The sequence below is a fragment of the Harpia harpyja genome, chromosome 1, assembly GCF_026419915.1.
Source record: "Harpia harpyja isolate bHarHar1 chromosome 1, bHarHar1 primary haplotype, whole genome shotgun sequence".
NCBI classification, from domain to species: Eukaryota; Metazoa; Chordata; class Aves; order Accipitriformes; family Accipitridae; genus Harpia; species Harpia harpyja.
The window spans coordinates 91,323,122-91,349,954 of record NC_068940.1 but is presented as its reverse complement, the minus strand read 5'-3'; the positions used below and the strand labels follow the sequence as shown (position 1 = coordinate 91,349,954).

Below are 26,833 nucleotides of genomic sequence, written 5' to 3'. Positions count from 1 at the left end.
ATTTGTCGTTGTTTTAGAGGAGCAAAAATGTAGTCAGTGTAGTTAAATGATACACATTTTTCAAAATATAGGACTGTTTTCATTAACAACATTCTCAATTTAAATAAACATTTAAAGTTTCGGAGCAGTTTAAGAAAAAGAACTTTGAATGTTTCCAATGTCAGATTTTCTTTGTGTAAGTTGATAGTGTAAAATTTCAATTTATAAACTGTGAAAGGATCAGTGATAGCTTTAATATGAAAAATACAGCACTAGTTATTAGACATTTCAGAGGTCTGATGAAAGTATTCATTTCCAGCTAGATCATGTCTAAGAATTTAGCTGAACATCAATATTTATATTTAGGTAGTGCAGGAGTTTGAATCATACCTTCTTTCAAGTTCTAAATATGGACAGTGTTTACATTAGTGAATCATAAGCATAGAACGTAGAGCTGAAATAAAATCTTTTTCTCGAGAGGTGCATAAATATACATGACCCAAATCTTGGATCATACGTGCATAGTTCCGAAGAGCTGTGTATTTGAAAACAAAAACAAAACATTAAAAAAAAATATTTTTTCATCTGCACTTCCTGCAGTTTCTTGTGATAGGTAAAAATTAGTATCATGGAAGTAAGTTGATCACTTCTTATATACAAAAAGAGAACGTTACTACCCTTACATTGCCTTGTGCATTTACTGTACAATTATTCTGGGTAAATCTTATTCATCATAGGATCCAAGTTTTATTTCTTGGCACTTGTAATTTGTTTGCTTCTAAAAAAGTCCCAACCTTTTCTATAAAAGTCTAGTCTGATACATAGTTTTTGGACTAAGCATACATTATATTAATTGCACAGTACAAAGAAGCTGTTGAAGAAATGTCCCTTTACACTGTGAATATGGTCATTTCTTCATACATTCAAAACATATGGAAGTTCTCTTGAGAACAGGCTCTGATCACTTCTAGTTGAATACATTTAAGTGAAATCAAAATGGCTTTATAAGTTTTGTTCGCAGATAAATTATTGCCCAATTTCTATGCTGCTGACTACTTCAAGAGCAACTACAGAAGACAGAGAGTGGTGTGTTAAAAGAAGCAATGATGGAAGACAAGCAGCAAAGAAAGCTTAGCATGTTCAGCGTACAGCATAAACAAGATTGTGGTGACAGAAGGAAGCTTGACTGAGAAAAGACACATAATTTCTGCCATTCATACTCTTACCTAAAATATGCATCTTTGCACTGAGATAAAGTAGTACTAGAGTCTGGGGAAAAGATCTTACATTGAAAACTATAGTACAGTGTGGTTTAATGTGTTTTTTGGGAGGAGGAGGGAAGCGGTTGATAAGTTCCAGTTGTGAGTGAAGAAAAGCATCATAACTACCAGACATTGATTGGCATTGCTTTATAATATTTGGGCTGCATCGTTGTTTTGCATGCAGTGTCCAGGAGCCTGGTCTGGCAGTCAAAGCAGGGAAGTATCTTATTAACACTGGTGGCATAATTCATTGTAGTAGTGGTCAGAATCTGTTTTGCAAGTTTCACTGTGAAGGGTTCTTTTGAACATGTTTTAAGTTGCTGCCTTTTACTCTGGAAGTGCTTTAGATTATTTTCATCTGTTTTCTCTATCTGCCTGATTGTTTTTAAACTGCAATATAGAACCTCATTAAATTGAACCAGTCCATGAATGTGCCCTAGCTTTATGTGGAAAAACGTAATTGCAGAAGACTAGTTTTAGAAGTCTTAACTGTAAGTAGCCTGAAGTAAAAGCAAACGCTACTTTTGTTTTAGTATATCTTTGATATTTCATGTACATCTTTAGAGGACTGCATGTGATTGGTCTCTTCTGTCAGGTGGCTGGAGATAGGACAAGAGGAAATGGCCTCAAGTTGAGGCAAGGGAGATTTAGGTTAGATATTAGGAAAAATTTTTTTACTGAGAGGGTTGTCAAACATTGGAATGGGCTGCCCAGGTGTCGTGGTTTAACCCCAGCCAGCAACTAGTGCTGGGCTGGAGGGACCTCAGTGCCCCTTGCTGAGGTTTGGGTAGCTGCCGTGCTCGTCGCCGGGGCTGGAGGGGCCGCAGTGCCCGTTGCCGAGGTTTGAGTGACCGCAGTGCTCATCGTTTTGTTGTTAGGTCCAGAGACCTTCTCTTCCCCTTGAGGGTACTGAGTGGTGTCGAACAGGGCTCGATAGGCATGGGCCAGGCCCCAGCACGTTGCAGTAATTTGTATCTCTCTGGAGCTGCCGGGGTGACAGCATACCTTTTCCAAATATTTTACTAGTTCTTCTGGATTCTGCACTTGTTCAGGGGTGAATTTCCAAAACATTGGAGGTGCCCACTTTTCTAGGTACTTGCCCATACTACCCCACACACCCTGCCACTCATAATTACCCAGCCTTGGGCCAGATCTCTGGGTGATTTTCTTAAATAGTTGTTTAACCTTAAACGAGAGCTGAACCACATTCAGAAGCATGCTAATTCCTAGCAGTAGGGCTAGGACCGTGCTGGTCCCAACATCCCAAGAGTATTCAAATTTTCCAAAATTCTCAAACACCATTGTAGCTGGACTGAAGGAGAAAGGAGAGGGGAAGAAAGGTATCCCACCCATAGACTGGTTTTCCAAGGAGGAAAGGTAAATGGTATAATTATTAATAGTTTCCCACAGATGGCTCCCACAGTATAAAGGTGACAATGCTGAGTGCAAGTACCGGATTAATCCCACAGCCGACGACTTTATCATACCATAAACCGGTGTTATACAATACATCAAAGCGAAAACCTTAATCTACCTCCCACGGATGATAAGCAGCAGAAGAGGGACTACATACAGCGAGCGAGGTGATACATAACAGAATTTTAAAAACCAGAGCAACAACTCTAAGAACACATAAATCAACATAATGACCAGCGACTATTAGACCGATATAATGAATGCTTATAACAAATTCGTTTTAACAAGCTCTGGTCAGGTTTGTCGTTATCTCAACCCTTCGTGCCCCATGTTGGGCGCCAAAAAAGGACTGTCGTGGTTTAACCCCAGCCAGCAACTAAACACCACGCAGCCGCTCACTCACTCCCCCCCACCCAGTGGGATGGGGGAGAAAATGGGGAAAAGAAGCAAAACCCGTGGGTTGAGATAAGAACGGTTTAATAGAACAGAAAAGAAGAAACTAATAATGATAATGATAACACTAATAAAATGACAACAGTAATAATGAAAGGATTGGAACGTACAAATGATGCGCAGTGCAATTGCTCACCACCTGCCGACTGACACCCAGCCAGTCCCCCGAGCGGTGATTGCCCGCCCCCACTCCCCCCAGTTCCTATACTAGATGGGACGTCACATGGTATGGAATACACCGTTGGCCAGTTTGGGTCAGGTGCCCTGGCTGTGTCCTGTGTCAACTTCTTGTGCCCCTCCATCTTTCTCGCTGGCTGGGCATGAGAAGCTGAAAAATCCTTGACTTTAGTCTAAACGCTACTGAGCAACAACTGAAAACATCAGTGTTATCAACATTCTTCGCATACTGAACTCAAAACATAGCACTGTACCAGCTACTAGGAAGATAGTTAACTCTATCCCAGCTGAAACCAGGACACCAGGGAAGTGGTTGAGTCACCATCCCTGGAGATATTCAAAAAGCGAGTGGACAGGGTACTCCAGGGCATGGTTTAGGGGGCATGGTTAATGGTTGGACTCGATGATCTTGAAGGTCTTTTCCAACCGAAATGATTCTATGATTCTATGATTGCATGGCTTTTACATATGTAATGCTTCATAATACACATTTCCAGGAGGAACTATAATTGCTAGCCTGAGCTTTTTAGGTTAGATCTAAAGTAAGACTAATCTTTGGTGGGAGGGAGCTGGTAATTTCTCATGCTAAATAGTACAAATTCATAACTGTGTCTTGGGAAGAAAAGCAGAAATAATTAGCGTGTTGAAATGTTTCTGTCAAATTGTACAATATGCATGGAAATTAGAAAAACAATAGCAAATTCTCATGAAGCAGGCATAATCTTCCCCTGTGTTTATTTTGTTGAAAACCTAACTTCAGATTTAAACTTCAGAATTTCAAGATTACCATATGCTCTTAGCTTTCTGCTTTTGACATGATAGCTTGTAGCATTGCCTGGAAATTGTTTTCTGTTGTTACAGTCTCCTCCATTCAGGAAAAAAATCCCGGAATAGTGTAGTGGAAGTGTCATGCTTTTGTAAAACACTTGCATTATCTGTGAGAACATACAGTTTGTGGTCATTTGTGTAGTCAGTCAAATATTATCTGCCTTTTATTAAGTAGCAAGTAAACTGGCATCAGAGAAGCGTAGCCATTCTCTGTTCTTTATTAAGGTGTTTCTTCTTAATCATTATTGTAATTGTTATAATAGATTCATTATTATAGTCATTGATATGATACATTCTGATATGATCCATGTCAAGAACGTTGATGTGTTCTGCTTTATCCTAAACATCTCAATATTTTCCAAAATGCTTTATTTTTATTGTCAGGAAGGTTATCAATTTGTGAATTACTTCTGCTATTCAGACTACAACTTTTGTAATATTGACACTTTGGGAAAAGATATCGGGTCAAAATGTAAAATATTCAAGTATTTAGGAGCAACTACTTGAAAAGCAACTGAAAGCAGTATATAGAGTTATATGTATGGCTGTTGCTGTTATTCCTGCTATAATGCATAGTTTTCACTACAAAAGTAAAAGCATTACTAAACTATTTTTCACCAGTTTGAAAGGTATTACAAATAATGAAGACTTTTTAAAATAGAACTTTAAGAGTTCTGTATCTAGAAAAAGCTGTGAATTTTATATTATAGCTGAGATTTTTTTTAGAACCTTAGAGAATGAACTTCTTAAATTCCTTTGACTTTCAAGATTTTTTAATTTCTGCAAGTTCATAGATTATTTTATTTTTAAGATTAAACCCTTTGTCAGGCTTTGTTAGGCTTTTCTTTGAAAAATCTATTATTCAAGCTATGCATGAACTGGAAAACCAACAGAGAAAGGAAGGAGGCAAGACATGCGACAGGTGGTTGATAAGCACCTGCCTAAACCAAATTGTCTCAGCAGTATGTTCCTCAATCTCAATCATGAATTCCACAATAAATTAAAAATTCCTAAGATAATTTGGAGCTCATATGAAAGGGAACTAGTATGATAGGGATCCAGTAACCAGGTAAGCTTCCAGGGCTCCTCTGAAAGGAATAGTTGGGCAACAGCTTAATGTCATGCATCTCATGCTTGAACAGAAGTACTGGAAGATACTTATTTTGCTCATTTGTGTTATAGGACTGCTTACTCTATCAAAGAAACTTTTTATCTGGGACAAGTAGAATGATGTTCTTACTTTAGGAGACTTAGGTTTTCTCCTGTTCATAATGCTTGTAATTTCAAGCTAATGTGCAAATCACTTGGTATTTTCATGTGTATGAAGACACTGTTCTGTATCCACAATTTACTAGATGCATACATTGTGTTTATGAAAACATATACTTTATGGAGTTGTTTCATCAGTTTGATGTGTTAAAATTGTATACAAGAATTATATTCAATCTACATGCATCACGGTAGTAGAGTCAGGCTATAAATAATATCGTCTTATTTGCCTTTCATAAACTTTTCAGATGCCAAATAATATACTGACTATTAATGTTTTCAGGCTTTGCTCTCTGTACATGATACTGTTGCTCAGAAGAACTACGATCCTGTCTTGCCCCCCATGCCTGATGATATTGATGAGGAAGAAGATTCAGTTAAAATAATCAGGCTCGTCAAAAACAGGGAACCATTGGTAGGTAACCCTGTCTTTTGTTTTGGGGTTTTGTGTTTGTGCGCAGGGTGGGGAGTGTTCAGATTATGAATGTGAATGGGTGACATTAACTTGAAATGTATATAGATGGACATTATGCATGTTTATTCATAACATTCAATAATGCACTTGTGACTTCCATTCACAGTCATTATTAGTAAAGCACATGAAATGAATAATAAGAATGTGTTCATTCATGGTGTTTGAGCATTATATATGTGGGCCAGTCTGAGTATTTACATCAATAATATATTCATCTTTTATCTTGAATTTGAATCATGAACTTGTTTTAAGATGAGAGAGGGAGAATGAATCCCCAAAGAAATCTTGACCTTTGTGTTGAACTGTGCCTGGTAGCATTCATGTAAAAAAATGTGACCTTTTGATACACTGAAAAGAAAGCGTAAAAACATATTTTAAAATACTTGAACTGAAACCTGGGCAAATTTAAGATGTCTGTTGTTGTAGTTTGGATTATGAATACTAGAAAGTTAATATCTTCATGGGGATATCTGGAAAAATGAAAGGACTAAACCTAGGTTGTATTACAAGAATATGAAAATGCTTTACTGATTTGGTTATTTTTATTTGCTGTAGAGTGGGAGTCATCCTGTATAAAATTTAACTATATTCTTTTTCTCCTGCAAACCAGTAAGAGCTTTGTTTTATGTTATACTGGATATTTGTTTTAATGGATAGCAATCCTGAAGAAATATCTGCAAAGTTACTTAGAGAAAGCCGTGACTTTGTACTTGAGATGACAGTGGGAGAGCGATGCCTCTGTTAGATGTACAGGGGTAGCTTGTCCCACAGTAGATATCTTACTATCACTCTTATTCTTGATGGATTTCTGGCATCAATAAACAAGAAATAAGTTTTGGTATTGACACTGCAGGTGCCCATGGGCATAATTAAAAGTTTGACCATATGGAAAGTTTTTACTTTGTTTTAACATACTAAACCTTTTTGTTTCCTAAATATTTAAGTCACAGCTTTAGGCTTTCCGTCTTTTTTTTAATCAGAAATTCTTTGAGGAAGAAAATGAACTTACTTTAGGATTTAGTATCAGAAAGAGTATTAATTCTGAAAGGTGTGAAGAAATTTGAACATGTAGTATGAGATGAGTTCTAATTGAGTAGCTTATTTTTAGTATTAATGAAAACACCCTTATTGTTTTTTCTTGAATTTGTCAGAAAAATCTTAAGAAAATATTAATTTACCTAGTTTCATGTTTCAAACGTGATTTGCTACTAAGACTTGTGTGAGTTAAATACTGTAAGTTAATAGTATCTCAAAGTGGATTGGATAGATAGCAACTCTAAAAATAAAACTGAGATTTTCTGAAAACCTATATGAGATACATTATACATCGGCTTTTGAGATTTTAAGCCCTCTAAAGGGACAAATAGAGTTGCCTAAACTAAAGGTTATCCTTGGACTGTTCCTCAAATTCCACTCTTGCCCGTTCACTCTGGTGGGATACTAAACTCTTCCAGATACCTGTGTGTCTGTTGTGGTTTAACCCCAGCTGGCAGCTCAGCCCCACGCAGCCGCTCGCTCACTTTCCCCAGTGGGATTGGGGAGAGAATCAGAAGGATGAAGGTGAGAAAACTCATGGGTTGAGATAAAGACAGTTTAATAGGTGAAGCAAAAGCTGCACATGCAAGCAAAGCAAAACAAGGAATTAATTCACTCCTTCCCACCGACAGGCAGGTGTTCAGCCATCTCCAGGAAAGCAGGGCTCCATCACACAAAGCGGTGACTTGGGAAGACAAACGCCATCACTCCAAACATCCCCTCTTCCTCTTTCTTCCCCCAGCTTTATATGCTGAGCATGAGGTCATATGGTCTGGAATATCCCTTTGGTCAGTTGGGGTCAGCTGTCCTGGCTGTGTCCCCTCCCAACTCCTTGTGCCCCCCCAGCCTCCTCACTGGTGGGGTGGGGTGAGAAGCAGAAAAGGCCTTGGCTCTGTGCAAGCACTGCTCAGCAGTAATGAAAACATCTCTGTGTTATCAACACTGTTTTCAGCACAAATCTAAAACACAGCACCATATGAGCTACTGTGAAGAAAATTAACTCTATCCCAGTCAAAACCAGTACAATCTCTTAAAAGGTGCATCTTTTGTGCTAAGGAGGTAACAGAGAGGGTTTTTTTAGAACTTTCTTTTACTAGGCAGGATGGCAGCCATGGAAAACATAAAAAATGTGAGAGAACTCAGTTCTTCAGTTTATGACTGCTTAGTTTATTTTCCAGGATGAAAACAGCCTTATAATGGAATCTGTGATAGACTTATTACTCGAAAGAGGCAAAGGGCGGGAGCTAATTGCAGCCTACAACTACTTGAGAGTGGGGAGCTCACAAGGACAGTAGAGTCAAACCCTTCTCAGAAGTGAAAGATGCTAAAACACAGGGCAAGTTGCAGCCCTGTGAGGTTTAGTTTGAGAATTACTAGAAGTATTTCATTAGGTGCAAAGTCCAGCACTGGAGCAGACTAACCGGAGATGGGGAATGTCCACCCTATACCATAAGGCAATGGCTGACCTGATCTGGCATTGACAGTAGTGTCCTGCCCTGAGTAGGAGATTGGCCTGAATGACTTCCAAAAGCTGGTCTTTAACCAACATTTCTAAGATTGTACCTTATCCGTACAGGAAAGGAGTATTTGTGGTCTTTCCAAATCTCCAGCCTATCTTGATGTTTTATTTTTGTTGGAGAAGAGCTTACAGTGAGTTCTGTTTTGCATGTTACTTCATCTCCAGGAAGACTTTGAAGAATAGTGTGTAGCGTCCTCTTCCATAACCCACCTTCAATCCATTTTAACGTTATTAATGTTAACATCAAACATTAATTTCTTTGTGGCAGATTTATAGTGACAACTTATGACACCATCACCACAATACATAACAAACCTATTATTTGTGTCTTTGTCTTCCCCAGATTTCTGCTCCCCCCCCGCCCCCTTAGGAAGGGGTGAGAAGAAACATGGATAGTAATTCAGATAATGTCTTACCAAAACATGGCATGAGAGAATAAATAGAAACAGGTTTATACTAGGTATATTAGATCTACTGCATTTATGCTTCCTGAAGTTATTTTACTTAAGAAAGGATATGCCATGATCTATGTTTACTAAACTATTTAAAATTTCATTTTCTATTTATTGCCATGTCTTTTTAATGGCTTTTCCTTCAGAGCTTGTTCTAAAGTCTTGGATATTCTTAGTACAGATCAAAGAGTCTCTACTTGTTCAGTTTATCTGTTCACTATTCTCTAGTCAAAAAGTCTGACTTCCACTTACATCGTTATATCAGGATTCTTGCTACTGAGCTTGAGATTGGAGGGACCATACAATATTTTTTCTGGGATGGAGATTGTCTGGTTTCTTGACTTGAAGATAACTGAACTCTTTGAGCTTTTATTTCACCTCAGATACATTCTCATTCTCTATTTGTACACAAACAGTAGAGATTGTTTTTCTGCAAAGCAGTAAGCTTTACATCAGTTGCAAACCCTGGATGTTCTTGAATTGGATATCTCCTTTGGATGACTTTCAACAGTAGTCTCTGTGAAGCAAATTAGGCACTCTCTTAGCTTCTTTGGAATATATCTAGCGACCATTTTTATATAAAACTGCACCACATTTCCTCTTGTACTTGTTCGTGCTTTTCTCTGAGTTAAGCACCTCACTGGTGTTCTGAGCCAGTGTTAATCTCATATTAATGAAGCCTGAGTTCCCAGGAGTAATCATCTCAAAGGAGAGGGAAACACATGGTTTGTGGGAGGGCCTTCTGTTTGCCAGATTTCATCAGTTCAGAAGTCAGTGCTGAACTTTCCTCCAGTTTTTTGGAAGAGATGATTTAAACTTTTTGTTAATCCTTCCACAGTTGGTTTTTTTTCTAAATGCTCTATTAGCAAATGCCATTCTAGCAGTGTCTCACTCAAGCAAGGTAAAATTGTGTTAAGAGGTTTTATCTGAACAAAGTAATTTAGAACATCTCTGAACCTTACATGAAGAGAAGTAGAAACATCTCTTTTCAGAGATTCCAAAATTCACCTGGCTATAATTAGGCTTTGTATTAGATAACTTTGAGGGTTTTTACTTATGCCTGCCTCTCATGGGCTTTTTTAGCCACTGCCATGTTCCTGGTTAGCATTCCTGGTACCCGAGATGTACAACCACACTACCAGGAGTTCAGTTCCTGGCCTCTCACTACTTCCAGCTCCCAAATGATATTCCAGGTTTGTTACAGATGTCGTGCAGTTATTCTGAATAGGATGCTTATTCATGGTAAGGTGGTTGCTTCTTCATGACAGATTCATTTCACATAAATTTAGCCATTTGAAAACTAGTCTCTATGCTGTGTCTATAGTCAAGAGAAAAATAGGCAGCTCCAGAGAATGAACCATGCCATCTATTTGAGATGCCTGCCTTAATGAAAGGATGATTCATTCTCAGAGCTGCCTATTTCTTTTCATTAACTATAGCAGGAGCCTAGACACCTGGCTTGAACTAGATACCTGATTTCTATAGCTGAACTTGGGTGAAATTAATTGTGGTGATTTAAAGGAGTCGTTTACATGTTCTGCCCATGCAGATTCTACAGCTCTTGCTCGCCTCTTACTCTGAGTCCCTGTAGCTTGGTTCTTGTTAGTGAATGAACCCAACTGTTTTACAGGGGGGATTAATTTGGGTCTAGGCAGAGCTCTAGTGTGCATAGTCTACATGTATGTGGGCATCAACTTTTAAATAACTCTTCACTATAAGGTAGGTAACTGATATTTGTATTTACATTTTCAATAGAGAATGAATTCAAATAAGGCTTATTGAAGTATTTATTTGCATTCAACATCTGCATGTGCTTTTGTTTAACAGAAACGTATGCAAAAATATTACTGATGTAGTAATATTGATATAGTCTTTCTTTCTTTAAAATAAAGGCTTATAATGTTTATGTTCTGGAACCAGCAGATAAATGGAGAACTAATAAAGCTCACATCTGTGAAACCCTGAGTGATGCTCACCAATCAGTGTTACTACATTAAAAATGAAAAAAAAACCAAAACCCCCAAAAACAGTGAAAGAGCCTTGTATTACTTTTAGTGCTTTTGCATAGTACACCTTTAAACATTTTCTTAGTCTGATCACCATATGGCTCCCAAACTCCTTATTTTTCCCTTTAAAAGTATTTTAAACTGAGCTATGCTATTACATCTGTATATGTCTCATTTAGGGTAACTTACACTTTTGGCTAGCAACACTGAAAATATTTTCCAGCTCTCAAGGTCCAGTCTAACCTTCTTCCATTTTTAAAGCTCTAAATGAGGAGCTGCACTGCACATGTAACTGAAAGTACTGGAGCTGAACATCTCATAAGGAGAAATTCTTGCCAGATTATATATACCTCATAGTTTAAGCAGGGCTGGCAACAGTACAAGAGAAGCTGCTTTTTCAGAAAATCAGCTCTTCGGGTTTTCAAAAAGAAATCCACTTGTGTTTGATGATTTCTTTTTAAGTGTTCTAAATTGGGAGGGAAGGGGAATTTAAGGAACCCCCTTTTTTTCTCTGTGTACTATAGGTACAGCAAAAATACATAAACTCAAATAGTGCTTTTCATGGACCTGCCCATTCACTTTGAGTTTGCCGTAGAGGAGTTATTGGGAGTGAGCTAACTTGGGTTAAATAATTTCCCAGTAAATTTGAACTTGATTTTGCGCTTTGTTTGAAAATTCCTATTTACCTGTTATCTTTACTGGGGCATCTTTCAAATCGGCTAATCTGTGCTAGGAAAATTCATTTTGTGCCAGTAGTGAAAATCGCGTAGAGCACGAAGTGACCATTCCACTTGGACAAGACCCTTGTTGTTACTTCCAGATGCCATCTGGGTCAATACTGTGGTCTTTGATCACACACAGGTGGTTTTTTGGGAGTCTGTCTAAAAGCAAGGTGAAGTACCCATTTCCAGACATCAGCACTGGGCTGGGGTAGCTGGGTGATCACAGTTAGAAGGCTGTCAGTCATTGCTTGCCTTTTGCATTTGGTGGCATTTAATAGTGTTGACTTCTAGGTAAACTGCATAAAGCCTTTCTGTACAAGGGCTTTTTCCTGATTAATTAGGAGAGCCTCTGTTAAATATGGACAATATAGTGGAAATGTCCTGTATTTATATTTGGCTCTAGCATCCTAATACTGCTTTTTTCTTTTTGATGGATATATTCAGAAAAAAAAGATGCTTTGTACTTTTAAACAGATGTAACTATGCAGGTATTAATAATAAACTTCAATTTAATAGCTGTTGCTGCAAGGTTAGAACTCAATATTGAAATATAGGCTAGAGGGGTTAATGCTTTGTTTAATATATTCCTAATGGTATGCAATTCTTTTTGCAGAGAAGTCTAATCATGAGTTTTTAAAGTGAGATTAGCTGCAGCTAAATCTTTTATCTTTTTGAAACTCTCATACTCATTTGAAACTGTAATACAAACAAATGCTTACTGATACAATTACATTATAAACAACACATAAGAATAAGGCTGGCAAATTGCAGAATTACTTTGCTTGTGCATAGAATGTCATACTAATAAATTTAAGATGTAAAATAAAATGCACAAACACAGCACATCAATTTTGCTGTGGCATGCTGGCTACTGTTAAAGTTTCAGCCAAAGAGAATATTGTGTGGTGACTGTTTTAATTTTTCTCTATTTGCAATAAATGCAGCTTGCATATAGTAAAATATAAATTAATCTCCCATTTTTGTCTTGTGCTGTGTTGCCGTCTTAGAGGCAGAGGGAAAGGGAAAGAAGTTTATTTACAGTCAGTAAAATTGTTAACTGTAGTAAAATGTCACCTCCATTATTTACTTGTACTTATGTCAGCTTCACATTCATGAAACACTTAAAAATTGAAGTCGTGATAAACATGATATTCATGTTTAATCTAAACAAATATAGAAAGGTAGCTGTAAAAGCAATTTAATTATTCAAGGAACTTTATGAAGTACTTCTGTACCTTGCTTCAAGCACAACACTTCTCTGATGGAAGGAAATTCTAACCAGTGGTGGCAGAGTGTACGTAGCACTGTCTTGTACTTAGAGGTGAAGTAATACTGTTCATTCACTAATCACAAATACAGAAATTTTCAGAAAATTGACTTACCTGACAGAGTCCTAAACATCTCTGTTGATTAACAAAGTTAGAGCTATTGCAGGTAACTAATGACATTAACATGGCCAAGTAATCACGTGCAGCTAAAAAGCTGTTGGCCAGGAGGTGCTTTTTTTCGTGTTGTTTTTTAAAAATACTGGATCAAATAACCTTTTTGGAGGTGATTATACAGTACCGACTTATCTAGCTAAAATTCCCCTCATTATTCTGTGGATTCTGTCTTCCCGAGCAGGCCCAGCATTTCCCCCCTCACTCCTTCCAGTCTGCCTGAAAGGACTGCCACCGCAGCTTGGCAGCGGCTCTGTGCCTCCAGGTCCCTTCCCTTCTTGCTTGTCACTGCCGCCGTCTGCTGCTTCCCCATTGCCCTGTGCCTCTTTTCAGCGCACCCTCGCAGTTCTTGTTACAAAGGCATTTTTCTCATCTAGACAGCTGTTCGCTGGAAATTTAGCTACATGATGTCATTTTACCTAAATACCTCGCACTGTGTTTGTGTAATGTATGAAAACAGTCATGACTAACTCAGGAAACGTTCCCCTCCTCTGCATTTCTGTCCCGCAGGTATTCCAGGTGAGCCCCGATGTGCGGGGGCATTTCTCAAAGTCATGTTTATTTATTGGTAACACTGTAAAGCAAAATGACGATCAGTGGGTGCACAGGCAGTTCTGAGCGTAAAGTGCAAAAATTATGAACACGGATAGACTTTTTGTGCCCACAGTATGTAACATGGCTTGTTTTAATGTAGGAACAACAATTTATCAACTTTCAGCAGTAGTTTAGTACAGTTTTAGCAGCAGACTCAAGTAAGGTATGCTGGAGTTAACATTAAGTTGGAAAGTAAACTTTTTCTATCGTTGGTCCTTTTTTAAAAGCTGTCTACATACAGAATGCATGAGTTACTTCTGAATGGAAAAGAAGTCCCATTTTAAGAGGATGGTAATAGAGCAACATATTTTGTATATTCTTTTCATGAGCAAGTATCATTTCTGGCTTATTCATATATTGATACAATGTCAACTTTTTGCAGTTTTACATAGCACATGGTTTTTAATGTAGTGAATTAAAATTATGGTGAGATTAACCAAATAACTTCTTTTTTTCTTTTTTTTTACCCAAGGGAGCTACTATTAAAAGAGATGAACACACTGGTGCAATTGTGGTGGCCAGGATAATGCGTGGAGGAGCTGCAGATAGAAGTGGTAAGGTGTTGCTGCTTGGCACTAGCCGTTGAAGTTCTAGAACTTGGAACAAGATGAGATAAAATGGCATATTGTGTAGAAATGAAATACTTCACTATCACAAACAAAAATATTTGGGGTCTGGACAGTTTTCCGAAGTGATATTTCAATACTGGTGAAAGTATTCGTGCTGAGTTTTTTCCCCAATTCAGTTGCAACCAGGTACCCTTGAGTTAGCAGATACAGGGGGTTTTTTTAGATATATCATGGTTTGTTTCCAGTTGAAGGCATCCCCTTAGAAATGATGGGATATGCCAAGATTACAACCTGCTGATAGAGAAACTCAGGATGGTTGCATTGTTTTATATTAGGACATCCATTTGGAGTTTCAGCTGGTAATTCTCAAAATACCAGCACATCCTTGACTGCCATTGTTTAGTTTGCGATGCTCAAAGTCTGCAAGAACTCGAGCAAGAGGTCCTGAGTTATACTCTAAAGTGCCTCTTTTCACTGAAGAGAATCTAGGACAGTTGTGTTTCACACTTAGATGGGGTAACAGAGTAAATCTAGATACATATATTGTTAAATTAGCAAGCATTTGTGCCACAAATTAGCACTCACAGCCTAAGTGATCTTTGCAGTACTTGCAGCTGTGTAGCAATAAGAAAGTAGTATGAGTAGAAAAAGAATTGGCACAAACATTTTTTCAAACATCTGCATGAAAGTCTGGAAAAGTCATAGAGAAATGGTACTAATTTTCAGGAGGAAGGAAGGGAGGTGAGTAAACCAACCATCTCAAAACTTAGCTGTGAGGACAGTAGGTGTTGTTGGGTTCACCATATATTCCTGCTTTTAAGTTAGAGCTTAAAGTGGATGAACGAGGGCAAAAAAAGCTGAAAGTTAGTGGCATTTTTTGTATAATACACAGCTACAGTTTAACAACTCCTCTGTCTTCTGTAGGTCTTATTCATGTTGGTGATGAACTGAGGGAAGTCAATGGGATTCCTGTAGATGATAAAAAACCTGAAGAAATAATACACATTTTGGTAAATACCAAACATTTTAAAATTAATTTAGGGAGTCAAGAAAAAGTAATTAGACTTATGATTTCTGATGTATTTCTTAGAAAAAAGTATGTTCTACAATAATGCCTTTTCTTTCAGTGCCATCATTTACAAACCTCTGCTTCTTTTCTCTTAAAGAATGATTTTCCACGCATTACATATATATGCAATTATAGATTACTTGTAAAGAGTTCAATGACAGTAATATGGCTATAAATAATGTTGCAGATCTCAATGTATAATCTACAGTGTTTGAGGCACACCATGATCTGTCGAATTCAAACTATTTAAAATGTATTCATTAATAACGCGCTAACTCCATGTGAAAATTAATTCATAATACATGTACTTGATAGCTTGTATAACTAGTATATTAAGATTATATTTTATATGGACTTGCAGTATATAGCCATATATATGATTATGTTTGCACTCCTCTGAACTACACAATCTCTAAAGCCAGCCTAATTACTTACTTATGGACCACTATCACAAATTTACTTAATTTAGAGTTTTTCAGAAATGTTTAATATTTTTACAGCAAAGAAACTGATGAGGGTCATGACAGCTCTTTATATTCATGTTGTAGGCATTTCTATATACATACATACCTTGCTGTCCTGCTGAATTGAGCAGCTGTCTCACAGTTTTGGTTCAATAACCGAGATGATTCATTTCAAGTGTTAGCCCGCTGATACTCATACTTGCTTTATGGTTTTGTGTTCCCTACAGAAACATATTTTCCTGCAAAAATTAATATTTAAAAATCTCTAGAAACACAATAGTGCTAGAAAAGGTGTGAACAATTTCCCCATTTACCTCCTTGAGGTACAATATAAACATCAAAAGCTAGTTAGAGCTTGTTTCAAAAGTAACAGAATTATTGATTCCAGTCCTAGGGCTGGTGAAATAAGAACTTGGCTGCTGCTTGTCAAACAGTGAGCTCTTGGATCGCAGACATGCCGGCAAAAGTATGTCTCGCTTGGTAGTGGACAGGCCTGTTTCCATTTTGCTTAAATCGTTGGCTCTCTGTTGCACTCTGCTAGTTTTATGAAACTTGTCGGCTGCATGCAATAGTAGCAGAGGCTCCAGCTGATTAGCACTTCCTTCAATAGCAAAATGTCACTGAGGCAGTGGGAATATATTGTGGTTAATAAGTAACATACAGCCAGACACACTTTAAGTGGGATATAGGGAAAGATGAATGGATGAGGTGGTTGATGATGGCTAACTTGTTTTAAGATTTATAGTAGAGGGCTTTTTTTCCATTTAGTACACGTAGTCTATTCAAATATGTTTTTCTTTTCTAGTTTCTTAAAGTTGCCAAAAGAATAAATCCCCCCCCCAATAGTTTTATATGATAAATATGGCACAAGCCTGTTTGAATTTTTCTATCAGTTTTTTTTGAAAAATGAAATGTTAGTTGGATTTTCCAGGGTTGTCCAGACTGTGCCAGGAGTCCAGCAGTTGCTTCTCATATGTATACATTTTAGCTGTAGCATTTGCGCCTGCTTTCAGTGCAGAAGTGGGACCTCTGAAACATGCAGGTCCTAGTCCATCTCTGCCCACCAGTGAAGCAAATAAAACCGAGCGTTTCAAGTGGGTATTTTAATCTTTCTAATGCAAAGTTTGGTGTGGTGAAGCTGTCAAATTCCACGGATCATGCTTGGGAGAGGATAGATTCATTATATTTGAGTATTTCTACATTAATTTGAATTTCTTTTCCTTTTAAGATTTCTTTGAAATGTATAGCTTAATTCTCAGTACATTTTCTTTTCAAATGTTCACCAGGCTCAGTCTCAAGGAGCAATTACATTTAAAATTATACCTAGTGTGAAGGAAGAAATGCCAGTGAAGGAAGGCAAGGTAGGCAAGACTATTTCAGAAGCTATTGCAGTAACTGTTATACTGAGGTTATATATTGTTTGCTTGGATGACAGAACCAAGAACGTGATTTATGCCTCTGAACTCAGTTTTTCTAATGTGACAGTGTGCAGCGCACTGTACACTTCAATACTTACGTGCTGGATTTACAAGTGGGTGTAACATGGTTCTTAAGCCCTAACTCTACAGCTGTGAAGTTGACATAGGTAATCTTCCATCTTCTGCGAGGACCTGGCTTGCTTCCAAGTACTCCTTTTCTTCCATTGTACACTGGGTAGAAGACACTTGATAGCACCTTGGTTCAAAAGTATCTTCTCTTCAGTTCCCCATATGGCCCACTATTCACCTGCAAAGTCCTACTTGCCTTGTATCATAGAGCCTTTACTGCATTGGGACTGAGGTTGCAGAAGCAATGAATTGAACATTCCCATGTGAACTTCTAATGTGAGGTGTCCATAAGCATGTTTTACAGCAGTAAATGTTTAGTGCTTTACATTATTTAGTTCAACGGTTTTGAACAGTAAAAGCGAAAAAGGGAGATACCTTTGGATTACATTTAATATTTTGATTCTAAAGACAAAACATGGTTTGTTTCAGATGTTTATCAGAGCTCTATTTGACTATGATCCTAATGAGGATAAAGCAATTCCTTGTAAAGAAGCTGGACTTGCTTTCAGAAAAGGAGATATCCTTCAGATCATGAGCCAGGATGATGCAACCTGGTGGCAGGCCAAACACGAAGGTGATGCCAATCCCAGAGCAGGCTTGATCCCTTCAAAGCATTTCCAGGAGAGGTGAGCTACTGAGAAGCATAGTTTCATTATTTTTTGTAGTAAGAAAAGACACTTACTTGCCGAGTTGTTATGTTAGCATAGTTGTCGTATGTAATGCTCATAGATTACACGGGTATGATAAACCTGCATTTGCAGCAAGACAACTGAACTTGGAAACCTGTTGCTGAAATACTTTGGATTTCCTTATTTGTCTGGCTAGAATTAATAATGACAAAACCCGATAGGATAACACTGATCCAGATTGAAAGAAAAAACATATGGGAAATAGCACATCAGTATCTGTATTCACACTGATGTACTATGCAGGAATAAGAACTGCAGCAGGTTTTGGAGAGCTTACAAAAATTTGAGGCTGAGGATTTTTTTTTTTAGATTGTGAATAGATTGCATTGTTTTAAGTTAATTTCTTATAAAATCTTCTGGATATTTTGCAATAGTCTCATGATGTTAAGTGTTTATTAATCCCAAACTTGCAGTGAAAACTGAGGAGTTTGTGTCTTTCCCCTACCACCTCCCATTTTATAGGAGATTTGCACTAAGAAGACCAGAAGTGCAGATTCAGCCACTGAAAATTTCCAACAGAAAATCATGTAAGTCTGTTAAACTGGAATAGAAATCATACTCCACATCTCTAACCTTATAAAATAGCAGTTTGTTTCAGCCCTGTGACTACAGGATGCATTTCTCCTGGGCGCAATAGCTTCTTGATCACATTGTATCAGTAGGAAAATAAATATAAGAGCTGAAATTAAAAGCTTTAAAAGCAGCTTACAATTTTTCCCAACCCTCTGACTTTGTTTTTGACGCACTGAGCCCAATTAATGTTTTGATATATAAAATTTCAAAGCTTGAAGAGTGTTCTTTTCCTGTTGAAATAGTACAGAATTGGCTCAACAGTTTATATAATTTGGACTGCATCAATACAGTGAAATTTATATTGAGAGTGAGATAAAAGGTCAGATAGTCTCCCCTTCTCTCCCCCATATATTTGGTGATTTTTTGTGTCCTATGAAGCAGGAAATTTTTAAAAGTCGGGACATTCAGTTCTTTGACAGGCTTTCACAGAACCACTTCTAACTGTTTTTTAAACAAATTCATTCTTAATAGTGGCTGCTTTCAAATACAGTAGTTGCACAATATAAGAAAAATAAGCTCTAAGAAAGTGCATACATCGAAACAAATATTTTTCTTTCCACTGGAATTTACATCAACATCTGTTTTAAGTATTATTGCATATTTTACTTGACCTGTTATTTCTTTCAGTTGTACAGACTCATAACAAAGTGAGTAAAATGTAAGAAACTATCATGCTTCTGTAGGATCTAAATCTTAAATACAAACATGTTTGTGAGTTTAACTAGAAATATTCAGAAAGTGGTCTAAAATTTCCAACCATCTTTCATTCTCTAGCATTAAAACAAGAAGTATGGATACTACGGCAAACAGTGGATGCTGGCACACTAAGTGCAAAACTAAATGCTTTTAACTTTAAAACGTCACATTGATGTTTCTATTGCAATTTTCCTAACTCCTTGCTATGGCTTTCGTGTTCTGAAGTTTGACAATTACTGTTAGTTTTCTAATAATCTGCATTTTCTATCTTTCATTCCATTTCACTATTTGATTGTGTGCCCTAATGCTATTATTAACTCTAAAGCCCTTGATTAGCTTTGTAATTACAATAACAGACTATATGATTGCATTATAGCTTTTCTAATTTACATAGATCTTAGAAACAAAGAAGAGCTCCTCTAGCTTGTAGTAAATCTGTTGTTTTTCTAGGTTCTAGGTCAAGTTGCTCTGCCCCAGTTTTGGAAAAGTGTCTGATCCCAGGGTATAGCTATTTCTCTCTGTCCACTGTTCTTGAATCTGGATAATACCCTCAACAAGAGCCTTCAATTAAGGTGACACTGGTGCTTTTTGAAGAGGTAAATCAGCTGCTGCAGCAACACTGCATGATTCCTTTCGTAATGGACTGCATCTTTTTAGTGACCTTCAAGTGAAAGGTTTTACAAGATGCATCTCACCCTTCCAAACAGGCAGCCTGAACTTGATTGGGAATTGCCAAAATTACAACCCAAAGAAGACCCACAGTACGATGTCTACTATTGTTGTCTCTGCTGTTTCCACTGAATTGGCCTTAACTAGCTGTTGTGGTTTAAGCCGGGGAAGCTTGTAGCAGCTTCTCACAGGGGCCACCCCTGCAGCCCCCTCCCCCACTACCAAAACACCACCACACAAACCCAAAACACTAGCTTAAACAAGGCAGAAGAGTTCCTCTCTTCCTCCACTTTCCTTTAAAACATGACAGAGCCTTAGGGTCAAACAATATGCCTGTTATCGTTCTCTTTTAGACTTTCTTTAAACAAAGCAAGGTCCAGCTAAATGCCATCCAGAAGGCAGTGGTGCCTCTTGAAGGAGGAAAGACTGTGGAGTAATGTAGGTTTGTCATTTTCTTTCTTCCCTATTTCTTAGGACAATCTGCTGCCAGATTTCCATGGGAAGAGGGGAAGTGCTGTTCTGAGTTGAGGTCCATCCCTTCATTCAAAGACTAAACATGTTTTTAGTGCTGGGAGGGAATTCAGATCCTTCCTAGAGGAGGCATTTTAAGGACCAAAATTCAGGTATAGAAAAAATGTTATGACTAGGATGTTGCTTGAGTTGCTCTCAGGAAAACCTTCTACTTGCATGGCTTTTTCAAGAAGATTCCACGTAAGCTGGGAAACTCTGCGCCCTTGTGATCTTTCTAAGGCTAGGCAGCTTTTTCATGTTACCAAGCAGGGCAGTGAAGCTGTGAGATGTGGAGGCTCTGTCGGTAGTTGTGCACAGCAATTGCCTTGCCAAAACTGGGAGATGCTGGAAAATCATGCATTGCTCAGCTGAACAAACAGCATACTGGCAGTATCGGAAGCATGTAAGGAAAGTGACATAGAGAACAGAAAATTGGAAAGGACTGCTGGGTCTGATTTTTTTAGCCCTTTTCTGTATTGTGGGGTATGGCCCACTGATTATTGTCCTCTGAAGTTTTATTTAGCAAGTTCCCATGTAAGGAGGTGGGAAATTGGTAATGCTTGATTTCATCTGATCCTTTTTTTAATCCTGTACTACAGGCCGTCAGCTCGATATAGGGTTCTCCAGTGCTTGGAAGCATAATTGTGTGGGGAGACTGATGTTCTGTAGATCTTCCTGAACTAGCTGTATATTGAGAGGTTGCTTGCTATTGCAGTTGATCCTGTCCAGTCGTATGACCTGAATTTCCTTAGCAGTTTGGAGGGAAAGGGCAATTTGCCAGCTGATATTCTTAGAGATTCCCAAAGACAAAACCTGTTGACTTCAACAGAGCTGCTAATAAAAGACCCTTTCCTGACAGGACTGGGAGTTGCACTAGGAAGCTTTCTTGAGACATGCTAAGTAGCACTGGAAGTTGGCCTGCTCTTTTCAGTCAACTCATTCCACAGATCCCATGTTTTGTAATGAGGAGGAAACCTGGGTACATACCTTTGTTTTCAATAGGGAGAATCAAGGAGAAATATTCTATTTTCTTGGATCCCCAGAAAATGTGAGTCAGCTCTGGTTTCTTAGGTGGACTTCCAGGGTGGTCGTGTCCTTCTACTTGAAAATTAATCTAAAAATCAGTCAAAATCGTATAACATATGAGAAGTATCCTACAACTTCTTTTTTTCCTCTCTTCTCAAGCCAGTTCTGGAACTGGGAAGGACTGTTGTATTTGTCTAGAAAAAGAGCTGTCTGAAACATAGTCAATAACTGTATTTACAGTAACATACATTAACATCCTTCAGGATTTGCTTTGATAATTAAGTATGTTTCAAAACCTGCAAGGAGCTCAATTGGATTACTTTTGGGAAGCCTTCTTTCTATTTCCTATTTTGAAATTTTTACTTTTTTCAGCATAGCATCGCATGTTGTGTAAAGTTAATCTGTACATATATTTGTGTATCATAAATTTGGAAGCAAAATAAGAGTGGGCTTTTTTGGTGATGCTTGTATGTATACACATATCAAGGAAAGAGAGTAGAGGATACTTTCCACAGAACTTTTTTCAGTGCGAATAATTTTTGCTGAAAAATCAGAAACCTAACCTAGTTCTAAATTATTAAAAGGATCAGTTTATAATGGAAATGCCAATTCTTAGTTTCACTTTAATAGCAAAGTCAACTTTTTCATTGTGCCTATGTGTAAAGTGAATATAAGTAAATACCTTAGTTTTGTGGAAGATACATACACACACCTCTCCCAGCATTTAGCCATTTTTCTTGAATGACAAAACAGAATCATTCTTACATTGCACCAGTCAAAATGAAAAAGCTTTAACATGTCATGTGTGCACTGGAGGAGGGGGCAAAACAGTGTACGGTCCATATTGAAAGGTAAGTGAAATCACGCTTTTACATTTGCAAATGGAGAAGGCCCATAGTTTGGTATCTGGGAGTAAGGTCAAAAGAAACTGATAATATAGGTGGAGCCTACACTGACAAGAGATGGTTTTACATTGAGAGGAAGACGCAGGACAAGTGGGAATAAATAAAGGGAAAAGCAGGGAAGTGAAATTTCATATTGAGGATGAAGAAAAGGAGAAAGTATTGCAACAAGGCAGCAGGGCAATGGAAGAATAGATGGGCAAAAGCTGCCCATAAACCCTGTTAGGCAAAATCCCACAGAGGATGGGCTTTAAAATGGTTAGATTAATGCAATTAACAGTATTATGCAAGAGCATTACTATAGTCACTATTTGCACTATAGTTTGGTTGTTTCTTGATTCCATTTAAATGAAACACTAACGTATTTGTTTTGTTAAAGTTTTTGAAACGGTGAATGCAAAAATTACTAATAGGAACTCTGACCTGTTTTGTTATTATTGGTAGAAAACTTCAACAAGTTCAACATTAGTATTTGCTAAGTTTTAAAAGCATGAGGTAAATGGCAGTTAGATGTGCTGACCCGCTGATGAGATTGATAGTGTTACTTCCCAGGCTCTGGGTTAGTGCAAATGATGGAGGGATAACACACCTCTCAAGCATTTTCAACATTTTTCTCAATACTTAACAGCAGTGACTTTTCAGCAAAAAGCAGTGTTGTGCATTAATACTATGGGAAAATTATAGCGGGGAAAAAAAAGGTAAGAAAAAGCAGCATAGAAAAGAAAATAGGAAAATGGAATGAAAGTAAAGGAACAGACGTGCACGAGATTGTGTGAGTAAGACTAACCTTCTGCGTGCTGGGATGGTGAACGTGCAGTATGGCTGACGGGGGGTGTGAGGGAGTTCTGTGGGATACAGAGGGAGGTACAGTAGAGGTGTGTCTGACTGCATGCAATCAGCTTTGGTATGTCTGAGCTTCTGAGCCACCGCTGAATGCCCGCTCTGCAAAAACCTGCTCACCTGGTATTCCTCAATAATACTTAACAGCACTCCTGGCTTTAAGAGGTCAGCTTAGCTTGGGCACAACTTTGTATCCAGATGTGGCTCTGTGAGTTCTCCTGTCGTTGCATCCTGGCTAATTGGGAGTGACATGAGACTCAGTAAAGGGATGAATTCATTTGTTTAATAGTTCCCCGTCTGTTAACTTGAATACAAAGACTACTCATGCTCTGACTATAATAGTCATTGCCAACAAACATGGCGATTCTTGCATTTGTAGCTTACTTCAATTTGTAGACAAACCAGTGATCACCTGGTTTTTTGAGGAAAAAAAAGTAAATTTCTTTGAATAACAACCAAATAACTTACTGTTCTGCAGTTTTCTAAACTGCAATAATCGGCCAAGACATTATATTCCTTCAGCATAATTTTGCTTTCACAGTGGTTATTGTGTTTATTCTTGTTTTATATGTGTTGTCTCTGGTATGAAAATTGCTGGTAACTTTATATATACTAGTGTAGCCTGTAACTTCTGTTAACTTGTGCAGTGCATGCGTATGTGTATACCCATACCCTGAGTGTATAGTTATATATAAATATGTATACGTATGTAGCATATACAACAGAGCTGTTCAGAGATGTCTTTTCCATGAAAATACATTTGTTCTGTGTATTTAATGGTAAATGTAAATACTTACTGTGGCAAAGCCATCATCATATAGTTTTTCTAGGGCTTAAAACCCATTTTACTTTCAATTTTGATTTACCATATGTGATTGGCGTTGTATCAGCAAGAGGAAATATTTAACTGCAGCCAAGTGGTGTTCATTCAAACAAGATGTAACCCAGTTTATCCATAGATGAGTGTCTTGTGAATTGAAGATCATGTTCTGCCAACAAAAGAATTTAAACAGGCTAAAAGAATGAATGCTTTGTACCACTTGTATTTGAAGACCAAAAATTTAGGATAAATGTATAGTAGGACTCTTTTGCTTGTTATAATTGCCACACAATCTTAACTCTGCCTTTCTTCTCAGTATTTTTCTGTGTTCGTATTTGAAACTTGATTGCCCACCTGCAGATAGTTACAAGTAAAAACAAAAAATAAACCAGACGTATAAAGTTAAATTAGCACATTAGCATCTTTGTTCAGAAGTCTCCTGTCCTTATAAATATTAACTTCCTGCTACCACAGAGAAATTAAGGAAACCTGAAGCTGGGTGACATTTGAGTCAAGGTCATGTGAGACAGAAGTGGAAATGGATCTCATAAACTCTTGCTCTGTCCTTCACCGCAAGACTATCCTTCTTCATTTTCCAAATTATCTTGGTAGAGATAGTGTTATCTGATGACGTTTGAGAGGATTAAATTAGATCACCTTGAATTTCCTATAGCATGAACGTATATGTATCGTTCAATCTATGAAACTCTATAGGATAAAAACCTGCAAAACAGTATAGATGTCGATTGCTATGTAGGACTGTTCACTAAAAAAATCAGGAGTGTTTAATATATTCACTGTAATGCAGATTGTTGTACGTCACAATTTCTTGCTTACTAGAGTGAAATAGAATTTAAGGGATAATGTAACTTGCTTGTGATAAGAAACTAGAACAGAGCTGCTGGATCTAATTTTAGACTGAGAAACATTTAAGTAAGATTCTTTGATGGAAATATTGTTGAAAGAAAGTCAGCAAAAGCTGAAAATTTTAATCTGGTGCTGGACTGTTCCAGAGTTGAGGAAATTCCTGGGGTGGCACTGTTTTTGAACTTGATAAGTAATATAATTTAGGTGAGGCCCCCAAAACCAAATATTAATATATTTCAGTTAAAATACATACAAAAATAAAGTGTATGTGATACTGGTTTGAGTTGTTATAGTTTAGGATATTGGCTACACTGAAGTCTTTCTAAAATGAATAAAACCAGCTACTTCCTAAGCTTCCATTGTGCTTGTGTTTCCTATTTCTTTTTTTCCCATTTTTGTCTTGGTACTGCTTTGTTGTTGTTTCATAAGCCTATTCCATGACTATTTTCTTTGTAACTTCCTCTCCCTTCTTACCACACTACATTTAATTGATCGTATTTCTTCTCAGTGTTTTATTTGCTCCATGTTGCCTTATGGTTTTTCTTTTCATTTTGTCACTGCTTTTATTTTCCTACTTCCCATCAGATTTCCTCGTCTTTAGTCTCTGTCCTCTTTTAGTCTCTTATTTGTTCCTTCCAGATAAACACCTCTATTTCCTTTCTCACCTCACTTCAATTAGTGAAACTGTATTAGCCTGAGATCTACCCCAATTTTCCATGTCTCTAAACTTTGGAACTTTAGGCATGTATCTGCCATATCTGCTGCATGTGTACAACTGCTTCAAACACACAGAGCTGTATTAGTGGTGGATCACAATACAAAGTTTCCTGGCAAATAACCTCTGGCTTTACAATGGACAGGCAGTAGCCCTGGTAAAATTCCTGGTAAAGTTCAAATTGGGAGCTACATGTTGATGACTGTTTTATAGCTGCATTAAGCTACGAAGACCCACTGGTATACCTGTGTGTACATACAGACCTCTTTTTCTCCTGGTCCAGTTTCCATGTACATAAATGAGGACTTGTCTGTTTCCAATGATAAAATGCCAAAGAGAATACTTTAAAATGCACAGTCGCTACTTACGTATCAGGCAGTGTAAGAGGTCTCTCAGCACAAAGAAGGAGAAAGACATAGTACCTGGAAGCCAACCTGCCATCCTATGTCCAGCTTTAGGGCATTTGTCACTTCAAGAACTGGGAGCTCTTAAGGTCAGGAGAGGAAAAAAGGATCCAACACTTTCACTCTCAACTCACAAAACTGTCGGCACTCTTTTAAGGCACGAAATGTGGTCAACCAAGCAGTGCTCACCTTAGAGGACTTTCCAGCCTACTAAAACTGTATGGTCACCTTGAGTGTAGAAATAAATTTTCAATAGGATTCAGAGAAGTCTTCCAAATTAATATTTTAAAACGTAAGTCCTCAAGAAAAAAGGTACCCAGAAACGATTCTGCAAAACAGTATTGTTCCCCTGGCAGAAAAGACTCTTGTATCCATTTCATGATGAGAAATGGGAAAAGCTCTTCTGTGTAGTCAGATAGGCAGGAGAGTTTTGACTCAGCCTTTGTTTGGTACATCAGTTACACGTGAAAGATTGTAAAATATCTCCTGAATAATTTCTTCACATTCCGAGGTACTACATGCTTCATGGAAACTCTTTGAAATATTTATATTTTAGGCATATTTATCCAGATTCCAAAGGAAATTTGAATGGGATGTAGATTGTAAAATCTCTGCATAAATCTACACCTTAGTATATAATATCTTTGTGAACAAAAATTCATTATATTTATCTTGCTTTTCTGTAAAAGCCCAAAGATGATTGCAAAAATGTATGTTTTCCACTATCAAGGAGGCAGAAATTTATTGACTTACTATAGGTAAGAAGAAAGTCTTAAGTACATCTATTATATTAGGATAGTGTCAGAGAAAAAAAGACAAGAGTATATAAATTCTTTCAGCTACAACT

General features: G+C 37.6%; 1 protein-coding gene across 9 annotated transcripts in view; it reads left to right on the top strand.

Moving 5' to 3' along the window:
- The window catches only part of MPP7 (MAGUK p55 scaffold protein 7), a 158,197-nt gene that overhangs the window by 104,959 nt on the left and 26,405 nt on the right, over positions 1–26,833 (top strand). For 8 of the 9 annotated variants that reach the window (XM_052804988.1, XM_052804979.1, XM_052804938.1 and 5 more), the window contains 6 exons: positions 5,668–5,799; positions 14,099–14,180; positions 15,120–15,205; positions 17,015–17,089; positions 17,705–17,901; positions 18,427–18,491. In XM_052804988.1, the coding sequence (XP_052660948.1) occupies positions 5,668–5,799; positions 14,099–14,180; positions 15,120–15,205; positions 17,015–17,089; positions 17,705–17,901; positions 18,427–18,491 (637 nt within the window). The remainder of the gene's footprint in view (positions 1–5,667; positions 5,800–14,098; positions 14,181–15,119; positions 15,206–17,014; positions 17,090–17,704; positions 17,902–18,426; positions 18,492–26,833) is intronic. The other variant, XM_052804997.1, reaches the window with a different exon arrangement.